General features: G+C 38.3%; 1 protein-coding gene across 1 annotated transcript in view; it reads left to right on the top strand.

Annotated features, from left to right (window-relative positions):
* PRKCE (protein kinase C epsilon) overlaps positions 1 to 17,299 on the top strand; it is a 300,404-nt gene extending 283,105 nt beyond the window's left edge. The window contains exon 15 of the mRNA XM_054820708.1: positions 14,065 to 17,299. Within this exon, the coding sequence (XP_054676683.1) occupies positions 14,065 to 14,211 (147 nt within the window). The 3' untranslated portion in view covers positions 14,212 to 17,299. The remainder of the gene's footprint in view (positions 1 to 14,064) is intronic.
* Positions 17,300 to 21,622: the final 4,323 nt, after the last annotated feature.

Genomic DNA, 21,622 nt, shown 5'->3' with positions numbered 1-21,622 from the left:
CTGGCTTGGTTGAATTGGTTATTTCCGTTTACAAAGTACATTTACCATATTGCAAATGAAAACAATGGTGCAGTAGATTAATTTCATATCAAAGTCATTGATACGATGGTAAGTGTGGTAGATCTTGCTTAGTGACGTGATGGGATGATTCTGTCTGTCCCATACCAAATAATAACATATGCATTAAAACCAGTGATTGATACAGATTACTGCTTCACCTTTAATGTGTATTGATGAAATATTTATTGTCCCAAGTTGTTATTTACTGGCAGAGCTTATATTTGAAACAGTGAAGCAAAGGTATATTTTATCATATTTTGCTTTTTCCTCAGTCTTCTCCATATCTTATTAGATTCCCTACAAGAAATTCTTTGTGCCATTTCTGAGAGCACAGCTGGCCGGCTGCAGGCTTTCCAGACTGAACTTGTGGCCCGTTGACATGCCACTAACATCAGCCAGTGAAGCTCAGAGAGGTGCACACAAGTGGCATAGAGATGCATGATATCCCAGTCCCACTTGCCAGGGATGGAGGAACATCACTGTCCAAAATTTGTTGCTTATTTGGCTGAAGTCAGTGGTAGCCTCATATGAGCATCAGTTTCATAGAATCATAGAATAGCTTGGGTTGGAAGCGACCTTTAAAGGTCATCTAGTGCAACTCTGCTGCAATGTGCTGGGACATCTTCAACTAGATCAGGTTGCTCAGAGCCCCGACCAGCCTGACCTTCAATGTTTCCAAGGATCGGGCATCTACAGCCTCTCTGGGCAACCTGTTGCAGTGTTTCACCACCCTCACTGTAAAAGAATTCTTCCTTACATCTAGTCTAAATCTTCCCTCTTGTAGTTTAAAAACATTACCCCATGTCCTATCGCTACATGCCCTTGTAAACAGTTCCCCTCCAGCTCTTTTTACTTTTAGGTACTGGAAGGCTGCTGTAAGGTCTCCCCAGAGCCTTCTCTTCTCGAGGCTGAACAACCTCAACTCTCTCAGCCTTTCCTCATAGGAGAGGTGCTCTAGCCCTCTGAGGGATTCTTTCTTGGGTTTTGTAGAACTAGACTGGCACAGTAAAATCACTTCATATTTCTTAGGCTGTTGGTCACAGCGGTTCAGTATGCTGCAAGGAGCTGTGAGACGGAGGAAGCTGTTAGGCACCGTGCAGCAAGGACAGTCTCACCACAGGGACATTCCCATCCTTTCAGGCTGAGTTTTCACTGTCAACCCTTGAAACATGTGCATGCAAACAGACTTGTCATTGTCATCCGCCCTGTTGTAAATGTCAGGGATGGGAAAATTTGAGACTTTGACTAAGATGTCCTCAACATGAAAAAGTTGAAGAACTCTGAGCCAGAGGGTAATACAAAGCCTGGTAAAACAGATGTTTGCCCTGTGTATTTCTTTTTAGCAATTAAGCCAAAGTTTCATCGCTAATGGCTTTATCAGTGCCTGTGGCAATCCATTCATAGTGTGGCTTTATGGAGATGAAGCTAACAAAATAATCACATTACGATGATTTACTGTGAACATGCAGCTTTCATGGAACAATACATTATTTTAAGTTTCTCTATGCATCCATAATTTCTTGGGTTTCCATTTTAAAAGCTCGCTTTCTTCAAGGGCACTAGAAACAAAATTAATGAGATAGTTTATTGCAGAATTGTACCTTGCAGTATGGAGCAACAGCAGCTGCCACCAGCCCATTTAGTCCATCTAATGTGACTCCCTTCGTTTTGCAGCCTTTTGAATTCCCACTGTTATATCAATAAGAATGTTTTCTGAATATTTGTATGTTCCTTCTTCAGTTCTGACTTCTCAGGGATAGAGAGTTTGTCTAGCAGCTAAAACCAGAGCCCCAAGAATGGCAAGATATGTAAGTTCTTCTACCAGATTTTCTAGAAATTCACGTTGTGGTCCAGAGTTCATCACCTAACCTTTTCACACTTCAGTTTCCACTCTGTGGTAATCTCAGGATGCTTAATGCAAAGTTCTGTGACAGCGAAGAAATGACTGAGAAGTGTTAAAAACCTAATGCTCAAGATCAGCCTGGCTTTTAAATTGACCGAACACATAGCACTTCCCTTGGAAGAGTGTTCTACGCTATACCAGACCTCAGTGTCAGCGGATTTAATCTTGATCTTTAGTGCCAAATTTCCTACAGTAATTTGCACCTCTCTCTCAGCTCCGGTAACACTAATATAATCATAAACTGTTATCAAAGTCCGTCCCCCCTTAGTTATCACTATCTGAGCCACATTGTCTGTATGCAGTTTCCTTGTGAACCTAAACTCCCTTGTTAAGTCTTGACTTAAGGATGCCAGCAATGTGTCCTCTTTCAGTTTTGCGCTGCAGCAAAGGTTTGAAATAAAATCATTCCCAAATACGAAATTCTAGTCCTAGCCAATGATTGTGGGTTACAACTGGAGTCAGTGAGTACTGGGAATTTTCTTTTACCCCTCCCCTAAATGAGTGAAAAACTGGCAAAATTTTGGCAACCCTTTGTCGATGACTTACGACAAGCTGGATGCCCACAGTGTTTGGAAACTGGGTAATAAATAGCAAATACAAATCAGCACCTACGGAGTGTGCAGCTGGCCTGTTTGCACAGGCAAACAGGCAGAGGCCGCACCTGCCTAATGGGTAGGTGCCACACTGAACGGCTCCCGAAAATGTGTTAAATTAGAGAGGTGCGTGTTTAAATTGCTGCAGCAACTGTCTGCTTACTGTGAAATATGGCTGGAATCCTTAAAGAGGGACCGCGTTTCTGGAGAAAACTTTCAAATATATTAGCCTGAAACATAAGTTCTATAATCTCAGATTTGTTTTCATACATGACTGCTAACAGGCAAAGAATTTTTTACTTTTTAACGAGGTATTTTTAACCTGGTGTTGGGAACTCATGATACTGTTTTGCTGGGGTTTTTTGGCACGCCTCTATTTTTTTGTGACAGTGGATTGTATCGTCATACGTGCAGAATTATGACTTTGCCTTTACGCTGTGGGGAAGAAGCCCTGTAAAATGCAGTATCATTCAGTAGCACCAAAAGGAACGTAGGAAATTACAGGCCAAGTAAATTTCTTTTTGTGTAAATGTTCTCTCTTTTCAAGTTTGCTTCAGTGTGAATGTCCCTCTTTAAGGTAAGGCCTTCAATGTGGGGAAAATGTCAAGGTAGGTCCATTTTTAGGCCTAATAACCTTGAGGTGTCCCTTCAGTTTCATAATATATTTCCATTCAGTCATCAGTGCATGGCAACGAGCATTTAGCAGATGGGCACGCAAGGGGCTATACTGCATGCTTTTGCATGAAGTGTTACTGCTTAGACAAAACACTGGGGAGTGATCTCGAGACTTCAGACCCTCATGTACCATTGTTAAACATTGCACATTATGTATTCCCCACTTGCTGCAGGCATTTCAGGCATAGGAAAACAGTGGGCTTGCTTCTGAGAGTGACACCGTGGTGATTAATACTGGTGTACAAAAAAAAGGTTTAGAAACAGGGAAGAATCTATATTTGTCAGAAGAGTTAACATATCCTTTAGAAAAGCTAAAGAAAAATGGACGTGGACTTTCGGGACTGGCTTTTTATTACAAACAGCCATAACGGTTGAAGTCCAACACTTTTTTTTGCATGCTGTCTCTGCCACAGGGTATCATGAATTAGAATTAGCTGGTTCCTAAAAGTTACTTTTTTCTGCTACTGGTACAAGTGTTAGCCAGTTCACTGCTGATTGTGGAGCATTGGCTATTGGCAGACGATGACGTTCAAGGTCTCAGTTTAGCTTTCCATAGACAGTTTTGAGCAGCAGTACCATAACTGCCTGCAACGTAGCTCACACCAATCGGTCTAGCATGTGGCTGGGCAGAGCAGAGCAGTGTGTAACATTTCTGCCTCTTCCCTCAACGAAGTAAAGGACCTTGGTTTCCAAAGCTTCGACTAGCTCGTCACTTTGTACAACCACTAAATTTTCTCATAGTGTAAGTATATAGCTTTTGAGCCACTTATGTGCAGCTTGTATCACAACTACTTAGAGAAATCAAGAGTAAGCAAGCTGGTATTTTTAAGGGATTTCAGTGTTGTTTATTTGGATGAACAAGGTTCTGTTTTCCCAGAATTTGCTCATTCAGTTAGTCTTATTTTTTGTTTTTTTATTCTCTTCAGCGTCAGGGCCTGCAGCAGCTGTTTTTAGCTGTGATTACCACAACACTAGCATTACAGAAGTTTGAAAGCTACTTCCCAGCACTGCAGGTTCTCAAATATTTATAAGTTAAACAATTTTTATTATGCCGCTTTTGACTCTGTACTGGGGATTTGTTTAACTTTGTTAAGTCCTGGTCTTGTAGCACTAAAAGCTTTTCATACTGAATAATTAGGTTCATTTAACCATCTGTTAAACGTACATTGTTAAGTGGTGCCCATTGGGATGGAGTAATAAGCGGTGTTTCTGCTTTCCTTTTGGGCTTCCTCAGAATAAGACAGATTTTATTTCAGTTTTTGGCTGCTTTAATCTCCAGTGGTATTTTCAGAAAGTCGTCTAAACCATTAAGTGAAATGATCTTATCATGGTAACTTACAGTACATTCTTAAGCATTCAAGCAGTAATATTTTATTTTTATATTAATGCAGATGATAAATAATATTCCTGGGTTGGGCCTGTTTCTGATGTTGTTAAAAGCCAGTGGCAAAACATCAGGTGATTTAAGAAGCAGTAGCATCTGACTCTTTATCAGAGAGTTGAGAGGAACTTATCAGAAAAAAGCAAAGACTCGTTGAAGGCTGGCAGTCCATGACTAGTCCCCTTCACAGCTGGAGTCCAGTGAACATAGAGTGTGAGAAGAGCTTTGGCTTTGGGTTTATTTCTCATGCAGAACCTTTCATATTAGCAGTATACCGTGCGAATGTGAGCGTAAAGTTAACAGCAGTGTTTTACTAGGATGTTCATCCAAAATGGGCAGCAAAAATTTGTCAATGTATGTGTTCACAGCTCAGCATACTAGTGCAAAACTTAATTCCTTTGACATATGCACTAATATGCAGATGGTGGACTGAAGGAGCTGATGTGTAGGCACTTATCTTCAGTAGCAGGACAGGGAAGGCGTCTTTAAATGGTAAGGAATCCTAGCACTTCATTAACTGCTGCTTTCCTGTTGTTATGCTGCTGTGCTGTTACAAGGGATTTTGTTACTGTGGAGGCACAGACCTTGTACTGGTCCTCTCAACAGCATGCTCCAGGAGTCATACGCTTAAATTATGCGGGATGAGAGGAACACTCAGTCTAGATATTTTGGAAAAACCTCAAGTGCAGGTGTTATTCCTTGATTTGCATGCCATATTCATGTTTGCAAAGGACCTATAGAACAATGATTCCCTTTGCTTAATTATGGAGCGTGGAAAAGGAGGAGTTGAAGATCACAACTGCCGACTCACTGAAGGATTGTGTTTATATTTGACAAGAACAAGAAGAAAGAGAAATTGAATTTGTGCCCTCAGGTCTGCAATAACAGCTCGAGTTCCCAGCAAGACGAGGTTCCCGCTGTGCAAAAAGCCATATAAGTGAGAGACAATCAAGAAATCATAGATAATGATAGACAGATCACAATCCATATATAGGACAACAAAACTAGGAAGAAAATTAGAGGCATAGTGAGGAGAAAATTACTCAAGCTCAAAGCAGATCAGTAGCAGAACCCAGAATGAAACCCATGTCACTACAACTCTGCTATGTTATACTGTGCTCTTTTCATAAAACCGTGTTCCAAAAAAGCAGTTCCAGTGTCTGGAGGATAGGTGGAAAGAAGGTATATTGAGATGCAGAAGTAGCAGGCATTCATCCATGATTGTGCAATCCCCTTTTTTTTTTTCAGTCTGCACTTTGTATAAGTATGGGCATTAGCTTAAAAAAAAAGAAAAAACCAAAACAAAAAACCACAGCAGCTTCAGCTGCTTTCTAAAAAGTCACGTATGTCTTTATTATAATCTGTCTTTTCAAAGGCTTAAAAATAATCATTAGACTTCAAAACATTATCTCAGTTCAGTAGTCTTAGAATTAAACCATCACTGTGTAGCTTCCTCCATTTGTATAAGGTGAGACCTGCTATACCATTTCTCTGTATGAAAGCCTGTCATATGCATCATCCATGGCAAACTAAAAGCTTTATTCTTAACGAGCTAGAGATTGTAATCAAAGAGCATGAGTTTCCCAAAATGTTTTGAAGAAGGCAGTCTTGCCAAAAACTCTGTAACATTGCTGCTTTGTGGCCTATACTAGAAACCATTCTAGTGTGTAGCTGAGTCTTGGAATGATGCTCCCTCTGTACGTGCCTGCTACTACCCTTCATGCTGTGGTGTTTCTTTGCGTCCAGTGTCACAATGCACATGTCCATGCCTCCTCCACAGAGGAGGGGCTCAGATTCACAAGATATTGCCATGTATTTATAATTTCACAACATATTCAGGAAGGTTTCCATACTGTGTTACTTTTCTGAAATTAAGTGGGATAGGTGGCTGTAGGCAGAATAAAACGTTGGAAAGTCAGTATTTATTCAGGATACATGGCAGAGATGGGAGTCTTGAAATATTACATTAAATCATTCACCTATTCACTAGCATCAGTCTCCTTAATTTTTTCCTTCTCTTTGTGATTGCTTAAAGAATGGAAAGCAAAGTAAATCTATTGATCTTTTACAGAATAAATCTGGTCAAATATCTCAGTGCACTGCTAGACTATGTGTATTTGGGTAATTTTTCAGTGATTTATGGATGTCACCTGGAAGCCACTGGAATTCTAGGGACATGTGCCCAAGACTTACCAACTCCCCTGCATCACTTTTTTTCTCTTCTTTGCAAGTCAGCTCCATTTTCTGGGTATAGCCAGTCCTTTGTGCTAAAGTGCTAGTGATCAGGAAAAGGGCTTCTACACTTGTATTTGAGGGCTCACCAGCAGGTGGTTTAGCATTTCGCAGATGCACCAGCCCTGACTACAGTAACTCTGCTGTAGCAATGGTTAAAGTGCAATTTCAGAAGAACAGAACCGAAAATGTACTCATCTTGGATGTGTGCCAGGATGTAAGAGGGGAGGTGACGTTGGTGATCATGACCTTAGAGCAGTTGAGGATATCAATGGAGGCTTGCCAATATACTGTGAATTTGAGAGGCACACATATAAAATCTGCACTGTAGAGTGGATCATAAAATTTGCAATACGAATTGTATTGTGCAGACGAAGGGTATTTTCATATGATTGTTCCATTAGTTTCTCTTCTCACATTTCCTCCCCACCCCAAGAAGAAATATAAAACTGTTTCCCATGTAGTTAACCCTCAAAGAAACCTATCATAAGGGAAAAATATAGTGCAGAAATCCAGAAGTTGGCACTCTTTCCCTGCAATTTTTTTTCACTCTAAAAATTAGACATATTCTACGATAGCATAGCTTATGTGCAGTAGTTATGTCATGATTAAGTCCTAATGGAAGCAAGCCCTGATAAGGTGGACAAGATGGATCTTGAGGGTAAAGGACTAACCACAGGTGGGAAGCTGTAGTGCTGAGCTCCCCTGCAGTTCCCGTGAAATCTATCTCCATCGAAGTTTTACACAGAGATAACCGTTGTGCTTTAGCAATCAGGCTATGAACAAAGCAGGTTTGGTATATATAGCTTTAGTGCTGTGTACTCCTTCATGCTAAAGCCATACCCAAGTATGGCCATGGGGGACAAGTTTTACAGTGACTTCTTCTGGGTGAGGTTCATTGCCCAGACTGCGAACACAGGGTGGTTGTCAGTGAACCTGCAGAGGTTTTTTTTTTGCCTTGCTTGATTTTATTTGCCTTGCTGTTTGTTTTGTTGCATGAGTTTGGGGTGTAGGATAGGAGAAAGGCTGTGCAAAAGTGAAATACTAAGGCTGACATCCTGGCCATGTAGTCATTAAATGTTTGTACCCCCTAATTGTTTAGATTATTCCTCCTTCCTACTGGACCCATTTCACATTCCTAGGAAAGATATGTATTGTTTCAGGATAAAGGTGTTTTCAGTTTATTGGATCACAAATGGTCTCTTTTAAAATTCACAGTTCTGTGAATTAGCTTGTTGTTTATGAAATATCTGTGTACTTCCATAACAGATTAAATTGTAGACTGCATAGGTTGGTATGCTTTTCAAATACTGTTTCACTATTTATTAACATCCTTATGTGGGGGGGGGGGGGTGTCCCACTCCTTTATCTTAATTTGGTGTGCTTTACGTCTAATGAAAGCATGATCTAGGAGCACAAAATCACACCCTCTGCTTGGAAGTAATGAGTGTTGTTACTTGGATTCAAACCCCTTTTTATCATCATAACCTTCAGTTGAATATACTGAAGAGTTGTAACTTTTCCATGTGTGAACAGAGCAATTAACACACTGAAAAAAATGTAGTAACTTGTACAGTTATTCTGAGAACATATACTTCATATCTTCTGAAATAAGACATTCTAGAAAATACTTCTAATACTGATACAGGCTCTCAGGGTGTGCAAATACTGTGAAGAGGCATCAACAGGATAAACAGAAAGACAGGCCTGAAGGGTTGTGCTGCTCAGCCTGTTTCACAGTATTCATACTGGATTTCTGTATATATAGAATGAGTTATATGTGAAAGTGAGTGCTCATTACAGTTGGTCTCAACTTTTTAGAAACTACTACACCTTTATGAAAAGCGATCCAATCATTGGTGCAAAGTGATCTCTGCCTGTGCTGTGGTTTTTCTTATCATAATAAAGAGAGGTGAATGAGAGGACAGTGATATGTGAGGTTAGCCACATAACCTTGTGCTTCAAACCAGTTTGTTTGATGTCTTGAGTTTCCATTTGTCTTGAACAAATTAATCTGAAAATCTTATCAGTGACAAGGTAAATACAAAATATTTAATCTCTGATCATCCTGATCTAAGACTTTCTTCTTGATGATACTGTGTCAAATGCGGGAATCATTTATTTCTTACTGAAGCCAAGTTCTGGATAAAATTCAATGATACCGTGTAACATATGAGAAGGTGTGACTCTTGCAGCATGTCCCATTCTTGCTGCACTGACCCTGTAGCTGCACACCAAGAGCTGCAGCAGCTTCTTGCCCAGATTGACTGTGCCTGTCGGTGCACCAGCCAGGCACTGCACTGGAAGGGTTCTCTGGTGAAGCTCCCCAAACAAATGACAAACTCCAGGATTTCAGTGTGGGCTTGAAAATACATGAAGCACTGCTATCAGCAGAAAATTGCAGTGGAATAAGGTTCAAGATGTTTCTTTCAGTGATATAGAAAGGCCAATCTGCATCTGCATTTCCCTGCTGACATTATCTCAGACTGTGAAAATCATGGATGAGCTTTGTATATATTGTGTGTCAAAAGGTCCACATAATGAAAAATATCCTAGCACAATAATTTTTTCTTCCACCATATTGGTTCATTGTTATAATGATAATTTCTGGCCTCACTTGTATTGGCTATCTGTTCTGGATTAGCGCCTCATTCTACTAAACTAAACAGAAATCTATTAATTGATTTAAAGAGGATTCCTACAGTTGTTTTAAACAGCATATTGTGAATTTGTAGGAAAATCAGACTAAAATAGAAAACCTAGGCTTTTGTGGCAGTGTTGTTTTCTAGCCACCACCTCCATCTTTCTTTCACCTCCTCTGAGTAGACTTTGAACCTGCTGGACAATTCCAACCCAATCTAGTGGAGCCATGAAGCTGGCAAAGGACTTGAAGGAGTTTTCGTGATTTTCTGCACATTAAATGAAAATAAATAATGGAGTAGAGACAGATGCCTTTTAATGCCCCCAAGCTGGAGAATCAATTTAATCTTTGTTAGGCAGAAGAGAGTCCACTGAGCCTATTGGCCTCATGACACAGCTGATGAGGTGCCCAAGCTTTGCGGAGTTCCCTGGTTTGGAACACCCTCTGTCAGGTGCCTTCTTGCAAGGGTTTCTGTGGCTTTTCAGTACCTAAGGTTCCTGTCATTCACATTTGCTTCATGTGATTAATGAAAGGAATGGCAAGTTCTAACTTTCTTAATGTATTTTCAGTGATAAGAACATCAACTTAGATATGTATTATTTTTTTTCACTGTTGCAATTCATACAGTGTCATTTAGAAATCATTAACAGACGAGGTTGGTAATCCTTGACACTGGAAGGCTTGTTAAGCATGTTGTGAAGGTTTTTTTTAAGCTTGAGTCTGTGACTGCAGGTAAAAAATTAATTTTTCATTGAAATGGTAGTGAAAATGAAACCAGTTCAAAAAACACTGTTCAATGTGTACTTATTAATAGCATATGAAGTTCTTTTTAATATTTTAGTAATTATGTGAAGAGATTTAAGAAGAAAAGCACTTTGACTCATAAAACAATATCCCTTTGTCCAAAGTTCTACAGACCAACTGGGAAAACTGATTAAATGATGTTTTATGAAGAGATAGTCTTTTAAAATTTCCAATATCTTTAGCTCTTTGAACAGAAGTGCTAATCTTTGAATAGAAGAAAACATGACTTTGACTTAAAACTGTCATCCTTGATGGGTCGTAGGTCATGTTAATATTTAGTAATTCAAGGGGTTCTATTTCTGTAACGTAAGTATTACATCTCATCAGATCGTATCACCAACATGAAGCAGGGTCCACCACATCCCCCTGGATAAGCAGGTCACACTGGGTCTATGTTCAGACAGGAAACCTAGGAAGCATTCACACTGCTGGAAAAAAAAAATCAACTAGCCAGCACACGTCCTGCACAAGAAGTAGTGAGTCACTATTCCTTCTCACTAGCGGGGATACTGTGCTGGTGGAGAAGCCATCTTTCAGATGAGACTTAGAACTGGAGTCATGTCATTTTTAGTCATTCCAAGTGCTGTGGCACTGCTGCTGCTCTTTGTCAGACAGAGACGGACTGCCCATGCGCCGCCTGTAGTAGAGCAGTTTCAGTGCAGTGTGGAATTTGGAAGCTCTTGGGTAGCTGCTGTGCCCGTGCTCTCGTGTGGCATTGACACGTGCTGAACACAAGGTGTTTGGGTAGTCTGGAGAGAAAAAAAGCTGTGGGTTCAGGGGTTCTTTTTTTCCTAATAACCCTAGTTTCTTCAGTCATCTGAAATTGAAAAGTCTTACCTGGAAAAAAGTTTGCAAAGTTAAAAATAATGTGTCCCAAAGTCTCAGAAGCTGCAGGCTAAATAAACAATCCCACCCATTTAATTACTGCATTTTTAATGATGCATTTGCCAGCCAATCTGAAGATTTGTCCTTTTTTCTTCATGATTCTATAAATGTTCAAAGTTGGGTAATAGCTGCATTCTGTTTCCTTCATATGCTCTCCTTACCTTGCAAATCATCTTTCTTTCCTCAGCCTCTCTGCTAAGAGACAGCCACAGCCCTTCATACCTTCATCCTGAGCCCTCATGCTGCAACTATATATAGGTTCATGCTGTTGGTCTATAGAGCATTCACAGTGCAAGTATATTAAAATAGCAATAGTAGCAGAAATGTGGCCAGACCTGTTTCGTCTTAGCAGATGGGGCCTTGCAAAATAGTCATAGCTTCAGGAAGAAAGTGCCTAAGTTGCTAAGGAGGGTTTCTCAAATAAATCTTTCTGTTGAAAAGAAGCACTTGTTATTAACTCTGCCTTTTGTCTTGTATGACTTAATCCACTCGCTTTTGTTCCCTGTGATTTATGTAATCTCACTTCATCAGTTGGTTAGAGGCTTACTGGTGTATCCTTGCAAACTTAGATTGCTCCACACTTGTCTTGTTAATAAATTGGGTGATTTACATCTATGCTGCCAAGAAGACATGGAATTGTTTATAAATCTGAGAAAGTAAAAACTTCTATTATTTCCTTCTTTGGTCTTGAAGGCATATTTTAAGACATGCTAGGCTTTGAAATCTAAGCAAATACCTTTGGTTGTTGCTTCAGAAGTGTTTGGGATTTGAAGTTCTGTTGGAAGTATAATTATATTTAATCAATAGGATTCAGATACGCCAGTGTTGGGACAGTTTTTCAGATGTACTCATCTGCAGTCTTTTTCACCTAACACCTATTGGGAATTAATTGCCCCGATAGACTGAGGAATTTGTCATCTTACTCTTTTAGCTTCAGCAAGGAAATAACACTTTTCACAAATACGTTCAGTATGAAAACCTGAAAATTATATATATTGTATTTGTTGTCAGCTAGTTCAGAGCTTATTTGCCCTGGATAGGTAGTGGTTAAAGTGTGAGTGTAGTCAACTTTCTCTTGCACATAACTACAGTTCTGACTTTGAATTCTACTTTCTACAAATATTCACTTACCTCCTTCTGCTTTAGTGACTATTCCTGTAGAAAGTTCATTGTATTAGTGTGTGAAAATACTACAGTAGGACACGGGGAACAAGAACAATGTAGACATAATCACAATGTAATGCATTTAAAAATTTGTATGGAATTTCATTCTTATTTTGCAGTATTTGCCCAAATGACTGGGAAAAAACATAAAGCCCAAAGCCATGTCCCTCATGCTTTATGCAGTTCAGAGCATACAGATCACATACGTTTTATGTCCAGTCTTTATGTACGAATGTAAACTATATAATTGTTAAGTCCATATTCCTTCTAATGGAATTTTGTAGATAGATGATGTGGATCTTTGGTTGCCTGCACTTAGAAAGTACTTGGTTTACAAGTGACAGTCTCTTGCCCTTATATAGACCTTTTTTTCCCTATATCTATAAAGTTGTTAACAATGTAGGTGAAGGCTGCTATGACCATTTTAAAATTGTGAGAAAGAAAACTATTTGTTCTAGTGCCTTAGTAGAGCTGATGAAGAAAATACATTTTTATATATATATATTTTATAGGAAAACTTACCTACATTGAAAGAAGGCATATATCCCATTTGGAATACATTAGTGTACTTTATGATGTATCACTTTATGATTTTATCATTTTACTATGCAAGTCAAATAGCTATTCTGTTTCTGGTATCATCTTAATCTCAGACATGTGCAAGACGGACACAAAGCTAGTTTTCAACGTGTTGGTGCGCCTCCATTAAGTATCACTCTAGTACTATTATATTTCATGAAACAAAGAGAAAAGAGGAAAAGTGTAAAGGAAAATGTTTGTTCCAATTTTCTGAACCTGTACATGCCTGAAATATGCTGCTAACATGGAAAACATGAACAGTGCAGGCCTGAAGGGAATGACCGTGGGGAATGTTTTCCCCTGTAGCCTTGAGGTTTTTTACGTGTAAGTGGTCACAGAGAGTCACTGTTGTGAGTGCCCTGAAGATGACGAGTTGGCGTCCTCAAGGCCATCTCTAATTAATACATCTTATCCCAACCATAGCACGTACAGTTGCACTTTGTTGGCCCAACTTTGCTGAAAGAGCAAGGTGCTTTAGACTTCAATGGGGAAATCATGATGCCATTGGAATAAAGAAGAGTTCTGAGGTGGATTTGTCTGGAGCCAGAATTTCACAGTTTGCCGCAGTGCTCTGAATAACATTTGGCTGCATTAGGAAATCTGAGTTGCCAATGTGGAGCTCAAGGATTTTGGACTGAGAGCTGTTGCGAGGTCTGCATCTTATTCTAAAACTGAGTGTAGCCAGCTATAAAGAAACAGTTAACTTAGAGTTGAAACAGTAGGCTATATTGTAGGGAATCAATTAAATCAGTTCACTCTGTGCCTCTGAAATGAGATATCATTATGTTCAAATCTAAGAGGAAACAACTGTACCACCTACTATGCCAAAGCCTTTTTTAAACTAGTCCTAATCTCAGCTTCCTGCTTTATCATCATACTGCTATTCCTTCGCCTGTCAGAGACCTGTGAGTCTCTGGGAACTCATTTATAGTGCTGCTTCTGTGGCCTCTCCTGAATTCATTTATAGTACTTGCTCCTGTAGCTTCTCTCATACATCTGTTATTCTTTGTGTGAAGTAGCTCCTCTTTTATTTCAATCATTCCAGAAAATTCAGCCTTTTGGGGGTGGGGGGATGGAGAGGAGGGATAACACCTTTTATTTTACTATGCTGTTTTACCATTCACCTTATTTGTATTTTTTTCCTCAGAAAACCAAAAGGGATGTAAATAACTTTGATCAAGACTTTACACGAGAAGAACCAGTATTAACGCTAGTGGATGAGACAATTATAAAACAAATCAATCAAGAAGAATTTAAAGGGTTCTCTTATTTTGGAGAAGAGCTACTCCCATAGGCAACGTTAGGCTGACAGATGAGTGATGCTGCAAGAAGTGATTCTGAAGAGATCGTCAAATTACTGAGACTCAGTAGATCAAGAACTACTTCTCTTACCCTGAGCCCATATCCCCAATTAAAGTATATATTTATTGTTTTTTCCTTTAATCTTCTGACCTGAAAGCACTCTTAATTTCTGTCTCACAAAGCAATGCAAAATAATTTTGTATCAGAAATTGTAGATGTAACACACTGCCGTATATTTGCAACTTTTCTTTTATTCCTAAGATCTCCCCAGAGGACGAAATTGCATCTTTTTCTGTGGAAAATGAAGCCGTGCTATTAAAAGCGATTTAACAGATCACGTTCTGTAATTGTCATATGTATTCAAGCTAAGAAGGTAGCGAACTGTTTCTTCTGCACTGGTAGTTTTGGTGAGATCTGTACTCAGAGGTGGAACAAATAAGTAATACGCTGCCCTTTGGTAAGCAAAGAAGTCTGCCTTCATGGAGGTGTAATCCTGAGTTATGAATTGATTGTAGTGAGGTACAAACCTAAAGCTATCCAGAAAAAGAAGCACATCAATTAAGGCTTTCAATGAAGTTCCTCGTACAATTTATTGAAAACTCTTAGGAATAAGAAGAGTCACAAAGGTAACTGAAATTTTATTTAAAGCAAGAGGTAGATACTATATGGATAGTTATTAAAGGGCTAAAGAATAAAAAGCCTATAGTACTTTAACACAGCTATATATAGGCATTTTACAGTTTTTCAGGCAATTAGGTGTACTATCCCTGTTACCAAATTTAATACCCATTTAAATGAACCATTAATGTGATGGCAAGTTTGCAAATGTTTACAGTTAATTTTAGACAAAAAATTAATTATAAACATTATACATTTGCCTTTTCCATTGTAGCTAAGTTGATAATTTCTTATTTATATTTATTTTCTCAGCAGTGTGTTACTTTTGCACACTTTTACAAAACCATAATACTACTGTGTTTGTTGTTTTTTTATGTTTAAAATATAAAGAGAAATCTGCTTTTAGAAGACACAAAATAAGGCTACACGTGTGTTATGTGGAAGTGAGTTAAAAAACTGAAGATCAAACATTCACAAACTGACATAATTGGAAGTTGTAAATTGAATTTTTTTGTGTATGAATTGAAATGGTAACTCATGTGGACAATATTACTAATGTGAAGTTACCTCCTGTAGATACGCTAACAGTGTTATGTACTTATATTTCCAGGAGTACCCTGTGGTTTGGTTTTGGTTTGGTTTGTTGTTTTTTTTTTAATGTGTACATGTATCGCTGAGGTCATTTTATTATATATTTTACTGGACTGAGTGAGCGGTCTTTGGAATCCATTTTAATTGTTGCACATGGATTTCCAGCTGCACAAAAATATATATACTTGTGATTGGCAAAGTGGCACTAAAGAAGCTTTTTTGCCTTTTGTACAGGTGAGATTTTGTATATAGTGTTTGCTGCAAGGCCTGTGGAATTCATTGAATATAGAGGTATCAACTGCTGCATGTTCAGGCATACTATTAAAATGTTAGTCTATGAAAGAATAATTATAATAATGTCCATGTGCAATACTCTTGTATGTGTATTGGTTCAAGTTACTGTCAGAGAGATGAGGTTTTTGTTATAAAAGATGTAGACATATATTAAGCTATACTAAATCTCTTGTATAGTTCTCTTCAACTCTATTATGACATGATAGAGCTCAGAAAGAGAAAGGAATGTTACAAATCGTGGTGGACAAAGTGTGAATCATTGGCTTTAAGAGATAATCTCGGTCTCAAGCAGATGAGTTAGTTTGTGTCAGTTTTGCGTCTGGCTGCTCATAGCCTGTTACTGATGACAACGTTCAGTTCCATTTTGTTTTGTTTTTAAAACTCAGGTGTAATTATTATATATATTCTTATGATGATTTCAAAATATTAAATATTATGATATATCAATTAATGTGTTGTCTGGCCTACAGGTGTAATAATGGATCAAGCCTTTAGTTTAATTTAATTTATCTTCAGTAATCTTTTGTACTGGGAAAAGACTAGCTTCTGGAGCTGAGTACCAGCACAGAAACATCTTAATGATTGCATCATCTCAATGTTTAAATTTCTTTCTCTTTTAGAAATATATTGTAGAACTGCCCATCGATTTGTGTCTCGCCACTGGCTCTGTTTATTTCTCATCATGGTTAGCTTTTGACATCCAGGCAAGAACTGATCACAATGCTAAAGCGTTCTTTTCCATAGGTGAGTAGACTGGCTAGGAAGACAAGTTATCGGATAGCGCACTACTGTTTGTACAACAAGAGGCCTTTACACAAAACTCTGAGCATTTATTTTGAAGGAATAAAAGCGTCCCATAAAGCTTTTCTAAGCAAGCTCTGTAGTCGTATTCCCGTTTCTAACGTGAAGATAATTAGCAAGCGTTTGTCTTTCAAGAGGCCTCAGCACCTGCAACATATGGCAGGATGCTAAGAGAAAAGTGAAGGAGATAAAAACTTTTGCATGGGCAGATATTTCTTCAATATAAATAGTTAGATCCTCTGCATTGGGTTTACATCAGAAGGTTTGTCTGTTACCTTGAACATTTTTTAATGATAATTCTTAAAAATGGACATTCTGTTACATTTCTGCCTGTTCTGTAAAATCTTTCCTGTTCCTTCCTTGTAAAATGAGTGCAAAATGCCAAAAAGATTATTAATAATAATAATAATTATAAAGAATCCATTGTTTCTTGTTTTTCCTCCCAAATAGACTTTATTAAAAAATGAAAACACAGTTTTCTCCAGAGGGTGAAAATAATTCTCCCCAAAAAAGGCTTACAAATTACCTCTTTTTAAATTATGTGCAGAATAGTTCTGGCTAAATATAAAATGTATTCAGTTGGGGGGGTAGGGTTTTTTTTATTGTGAGGATTTATTTGTACAGAATTTTTTTCTTATGGATGTAATTTGAATCTCTTGCCATTCATTAGTGTTATTTCATCGTAAACATTATTACTGTGCCAAATGTACTGTATTCAAAAGGATGTGAATGTGTATTGTTTCGGAACCTAATAAATACAATGATGTTAAATCTTATTTTTTTCCCCAAAGTTTTCCTGAGTATTTCCTAATGAGGAAGAAAGAAAGATGAAGGATGAATATTTTTCCTGTTACATGTTGTACAAAATACCGTGAGCTTGTCTTTTAGGAGTGGACATTTTGCAAAGGAAGGATTTGCTAACAAGAGTCTCGTCTGCAGAGCGCTAAACACTCCAAAGGAAACACAGGTAACAGTGCGTGAACACTATTTATCTTGGGCAATATAATATTTACCTCAAAAACACCAAGCAGGTGAGTTTACAGACTTTTCTGCTTACTGACTACATAATGGTCACTGAGTTCTGACTGATCCCAGCATTCTGCTTAGCCACATTGTTAAAAATCACTTCGGTGGGGCGCTTTGTGTACAAACACGTGAGACTGCTTTAGTCTTTAACTGGATTGATTAGGGGGATTAATAGTATGCATAAGTTTAATTAGTTAGGGTCACAGACCTTGTTAAATTCTTTGTTTAACTTAATCTGGCAATGTGACATTGTCTGAAATACTTCAGTATTTCATCCTGTTTCTATTATTTAAATACTTTCCATTTTCATGGTCTAAAATTCTTAACTTCTGTTTCAGTAAATCAGCTATCAGCATAGTCTGTCAGTAATTCCAGCTGACAATCTCCAATTAGTGTACCTAGCTAGTAGGTATACTAACTTACCTTTAAAAGAAAAAAAAAAACTGTAAAGTGAAGAGTGTTTGCTGTTCAAATTGCAGCATTTGCATAAACCTCCATTTTTTTGCTTCATGCTGAGTCTTCTCAAAGTCACTGAACGTGTTTGGTGCCTATGAGCATATTCCAAATCTTGTGTGTTGACAGCATTAGCATAAGCTTTGTCACAGATTTTACCAGTTAAGCAACTATGTAACACCTTGATTTTCTGGGTATGTTTTGCAACCTTAAAAACTTACAAAGAACTTAACCATCATCTGACAAACAGTAAGCATCATTGATCTCCAGATGCATCAATCCATGTCATATTTTCTTGTAATGCTGTAACTGACATCTCTTCTGAAGAGTTTTTATCCTTGCTGATGGACTGCAAAATTTGGAAAGACAGCAGTCTTTTGAAGAGGAATGAGTCACAGTCTGATTGACTGTCCATGCAGTAAATGTGGTACTAAAAGTTCAGGGAGAGAGTCTCAGCGTTTATCTGTCTGCTTCTGTGGCCTTCTACACAGCGGATGTTAGATCACTTGACAGTCAAAAATGTTTTTAGCCTCCTAGTAGTCTGGTCAGGTACCTGAGTAAATCAGTATGATAAGCACTTAAGCAAACTGATCAAAATCAGAATAATTATCCAACAGTGAATTGAAGCATTGAATAGGTTGACATATCCTAACTCAAAGAAACTATAGAAATTCAATTTGGGTCTTCATCCATATATACTGTTTGAGCAAAACAGTTTTTTAATTAGAAATGTGGGGTGAACATGCCCTGTCCCAGGCATGAGGAGAAAACAAGAATGATTTAGATCAGAGTGGACCTCTTTTAGGAACAAGAAACTTTTCATCTGAGTAACACAAATAAGGTTTTCATATGATCAAAAGAAGGTGTGAGCAGCCGTACTGGGTCAAACCAAATCACTCAAGTCAGGTATCCTGCTCTTGGCAATGGACAGTAGCTTAAGCAGTAATGTGCACTGATTAGAAATGAAGAACTGTTAGCTTCGGTTGTAGATATAGCAGTATAAAAGTATAACAAATAGAACATACCTGTGGAAGAATCTGAGAACAAGAAAGCATGAGATGGTATTCTGCCTGCAGCAGTTTGACTCCATGATGTCATGAAGTGGATGGTCATGTCTTTATTATATTTAATATCTCTGAATTAACTTTCTTTTGATTAATCAGTTTTTGAACGATGTCAACTTCAGGTATGCAAAACATTATGTGGGAAACAGTTACACAACTCAGCTAATGATTATGTTAAAAATTATCTCCTTTTGTTTATTCTGACCCAGTCACAATTCCATTTTATGTTGCCTGTGTCTTCCGTTGAAAGAGGATAAATAATCACCTTTGTCATGCAACTCAGAATTTTATAGGTCACTGATACATCCATCCTTCCTCAGACGGTTCTTTTTCAGACTGAAAAGTCTTCCCCTGTCTCTAAAAAGGCTGCATAAAGATACATCCCAAATATTTGGTCATCTATGCCAACTTTCTCTGAATCTTTTCTAGTTCTACTGTATCCATTTCGAAGACAGGGAGTAGAATTAACATGCAATATTCAGTATGTGGATGCAGTGTGGATTATTACAATGACTAGTGTGTTCCATTTTGTTTTCTGTTACATTTTTACATGTCTCTTTCTTAATCCAAGTTCTCAATTATTTCACAGGCCTTCCCAGATTAGCATCAGTTATAAATCTAATATGCCTGCTCTCTATTAGACTCTCCAGTTGTAATGAAAATAGGTTGTGCCCAGGACATAATGAAAATAGATTAAATAGGGATTTAACCAGTGCAAAGTGCTGCCTCAGTGCAGGCTTCCATCTTAGCAGTAAACCTTTGATGATTACCTTCTTGGTGTGGTTTTCCTGCTGCTTTCGTACCCCCTATATATAGCTATGTTTAGACTGTCTTTCCCTAGCTTGCTTATAACATTGTGCGCAACAAATATTTCTCCAAAAATCAAGATACAGGACATGCTCTACGCCCCTCCTATCAATACAGGCTCTTACTGTGTTCTTGAATATGGCTTCTTTTGTCACGTCAGCTACAATGAAGGGGAGAAAGATAAAGGTTTACTTAGCACATTGGGAAAATGTATCTATGTGCCAAAATAGTTTCCACTCCATCTTTCCTTTTACTTCATCATTGCTGTGGAAGCAGGAGATAAGAGCAGCAGCCTGAGGTGGAACACAAGCTGCCACTATAAATATTGTGAAATGATTATGCAAGACTGTCCAAAATTTGGAAAGGCATTAAAGAACCTTCACGTTTGTACACAGATGTTTAATCCTTGGAAAAAAATCAGTCAGGAAGAAAGTCAGTGACCTGGAGTCTATTGCTGATTTGAGCACTGGATTGAGAACTGAATTGAGCATTGCATGCACTTGTCATCACCATCCAATACTACCAGTTTGATCTAGCGTCTTATGTACTACCGGAGGTAGCACGAAGACAAGTCTAAAGCTGCTAGTAACAGCAAGAGTTAGTGCCAGGCTGATGCTCATCTGTGCCCAGGTACAGTCTCATTTCTCTAAATGTATTAAGACAAAATATTACCCAAAGGTGCTGTGCATCCAGGATTATTGCTGCAAGGGGGAAAGTAAAGAACAGGAGTCCTGCTTTTGGCATACATGAGCTGTTAGGTTAGTTTGGTCACCTTACGTAGCTGTACCCTCGACAACCTTTTAGGAATAGGCCAGATATTCCTCGAGTGACAATACATACATCCCAGCTCAAATATGTCTATCAGATGGTGACAGTTACAGAGAGGGAGAGACTGGAATATCAACACAAAGTGTGGCTAAATGTCAGAAATGCACTTGTTAGTTGTGCTTTCACATAGAAAAAAATGAGTACAGTTGCCTAAGCAACCTTCTGTTTCCATTGACATGAGTGGCATGGAGCTTGAGACTTTGAAATTGTGCAAAGGGAGAGATACTATTATGGCCATTTTACAAATCAGCAAACTGAAACTAGGTGCTACAATGATGATTTGCTTCTTATTGTGTTAGTATAAAGTCAGCATAAGTGAAAAGAAGGGAAAAGAGCACGGGTGAAGCTAGTCGGTGCTCTGACTGTACTGGCATTTCTGAGCATGTTTTCAAACCATGCTTCACTAAATACCTGCTGGTGGTCTCCTATGAAAGAGCTTCACGGCTGCTTGGAGTCCCCTTCATTCCTCTTCTCAGCTGCTAAGCCAAAGGACAGTCAAAAGTTGTATGCAATCAGATACAGTAGTTGATGCATAAGGGAGGTGGGTTTTTTGGTTTTATGATGGGATAAGCTTTTTATTGAAACATGGTCACACCCAGGCAAAGTTTGAGAACCTCTGTGTTCTAGGAAAGCTGTTTACTCAGAGTCTTTAGTACATCAAAAAAGAACATTTTCTGTTGATTTTTGGTTAATGAGCAGTGAGAAGTAGGCAAAGATATCGGGCACATGGAGGCACATTTTTCTAAATAATGATGTGGTTGATTAAGGTGAGCAGATTGAGGGTCAAAGAGATTATGCAAATCTCACTTAAGTAAATGTTTATGTTAGGGTGGGGATCACTGTCCTGTTTAGAAGCAAACTTAAGACCTTTAAACTTTACTTGTTGGAATAATGTGGAGATATTTTTTCTTTGATTAAATG

This window comes from Grus americana, chromosome 3, assembly GCF_028858705.1.
Source record: "Grus americana isolate bGruAme1 chromosome 3, bGruAme1.mat, whole genome shotgun sequence".
Lineage (NCBI taxonomy): Eukaryota > Metazoa > Chordata > Aves > Gruiformes > Gruidae > Grus > Grus americana.
Note: the sequence above shows the minus strand (reverse complement) of the source record. Positions and strands in the feature narration are given on the sequence as shown.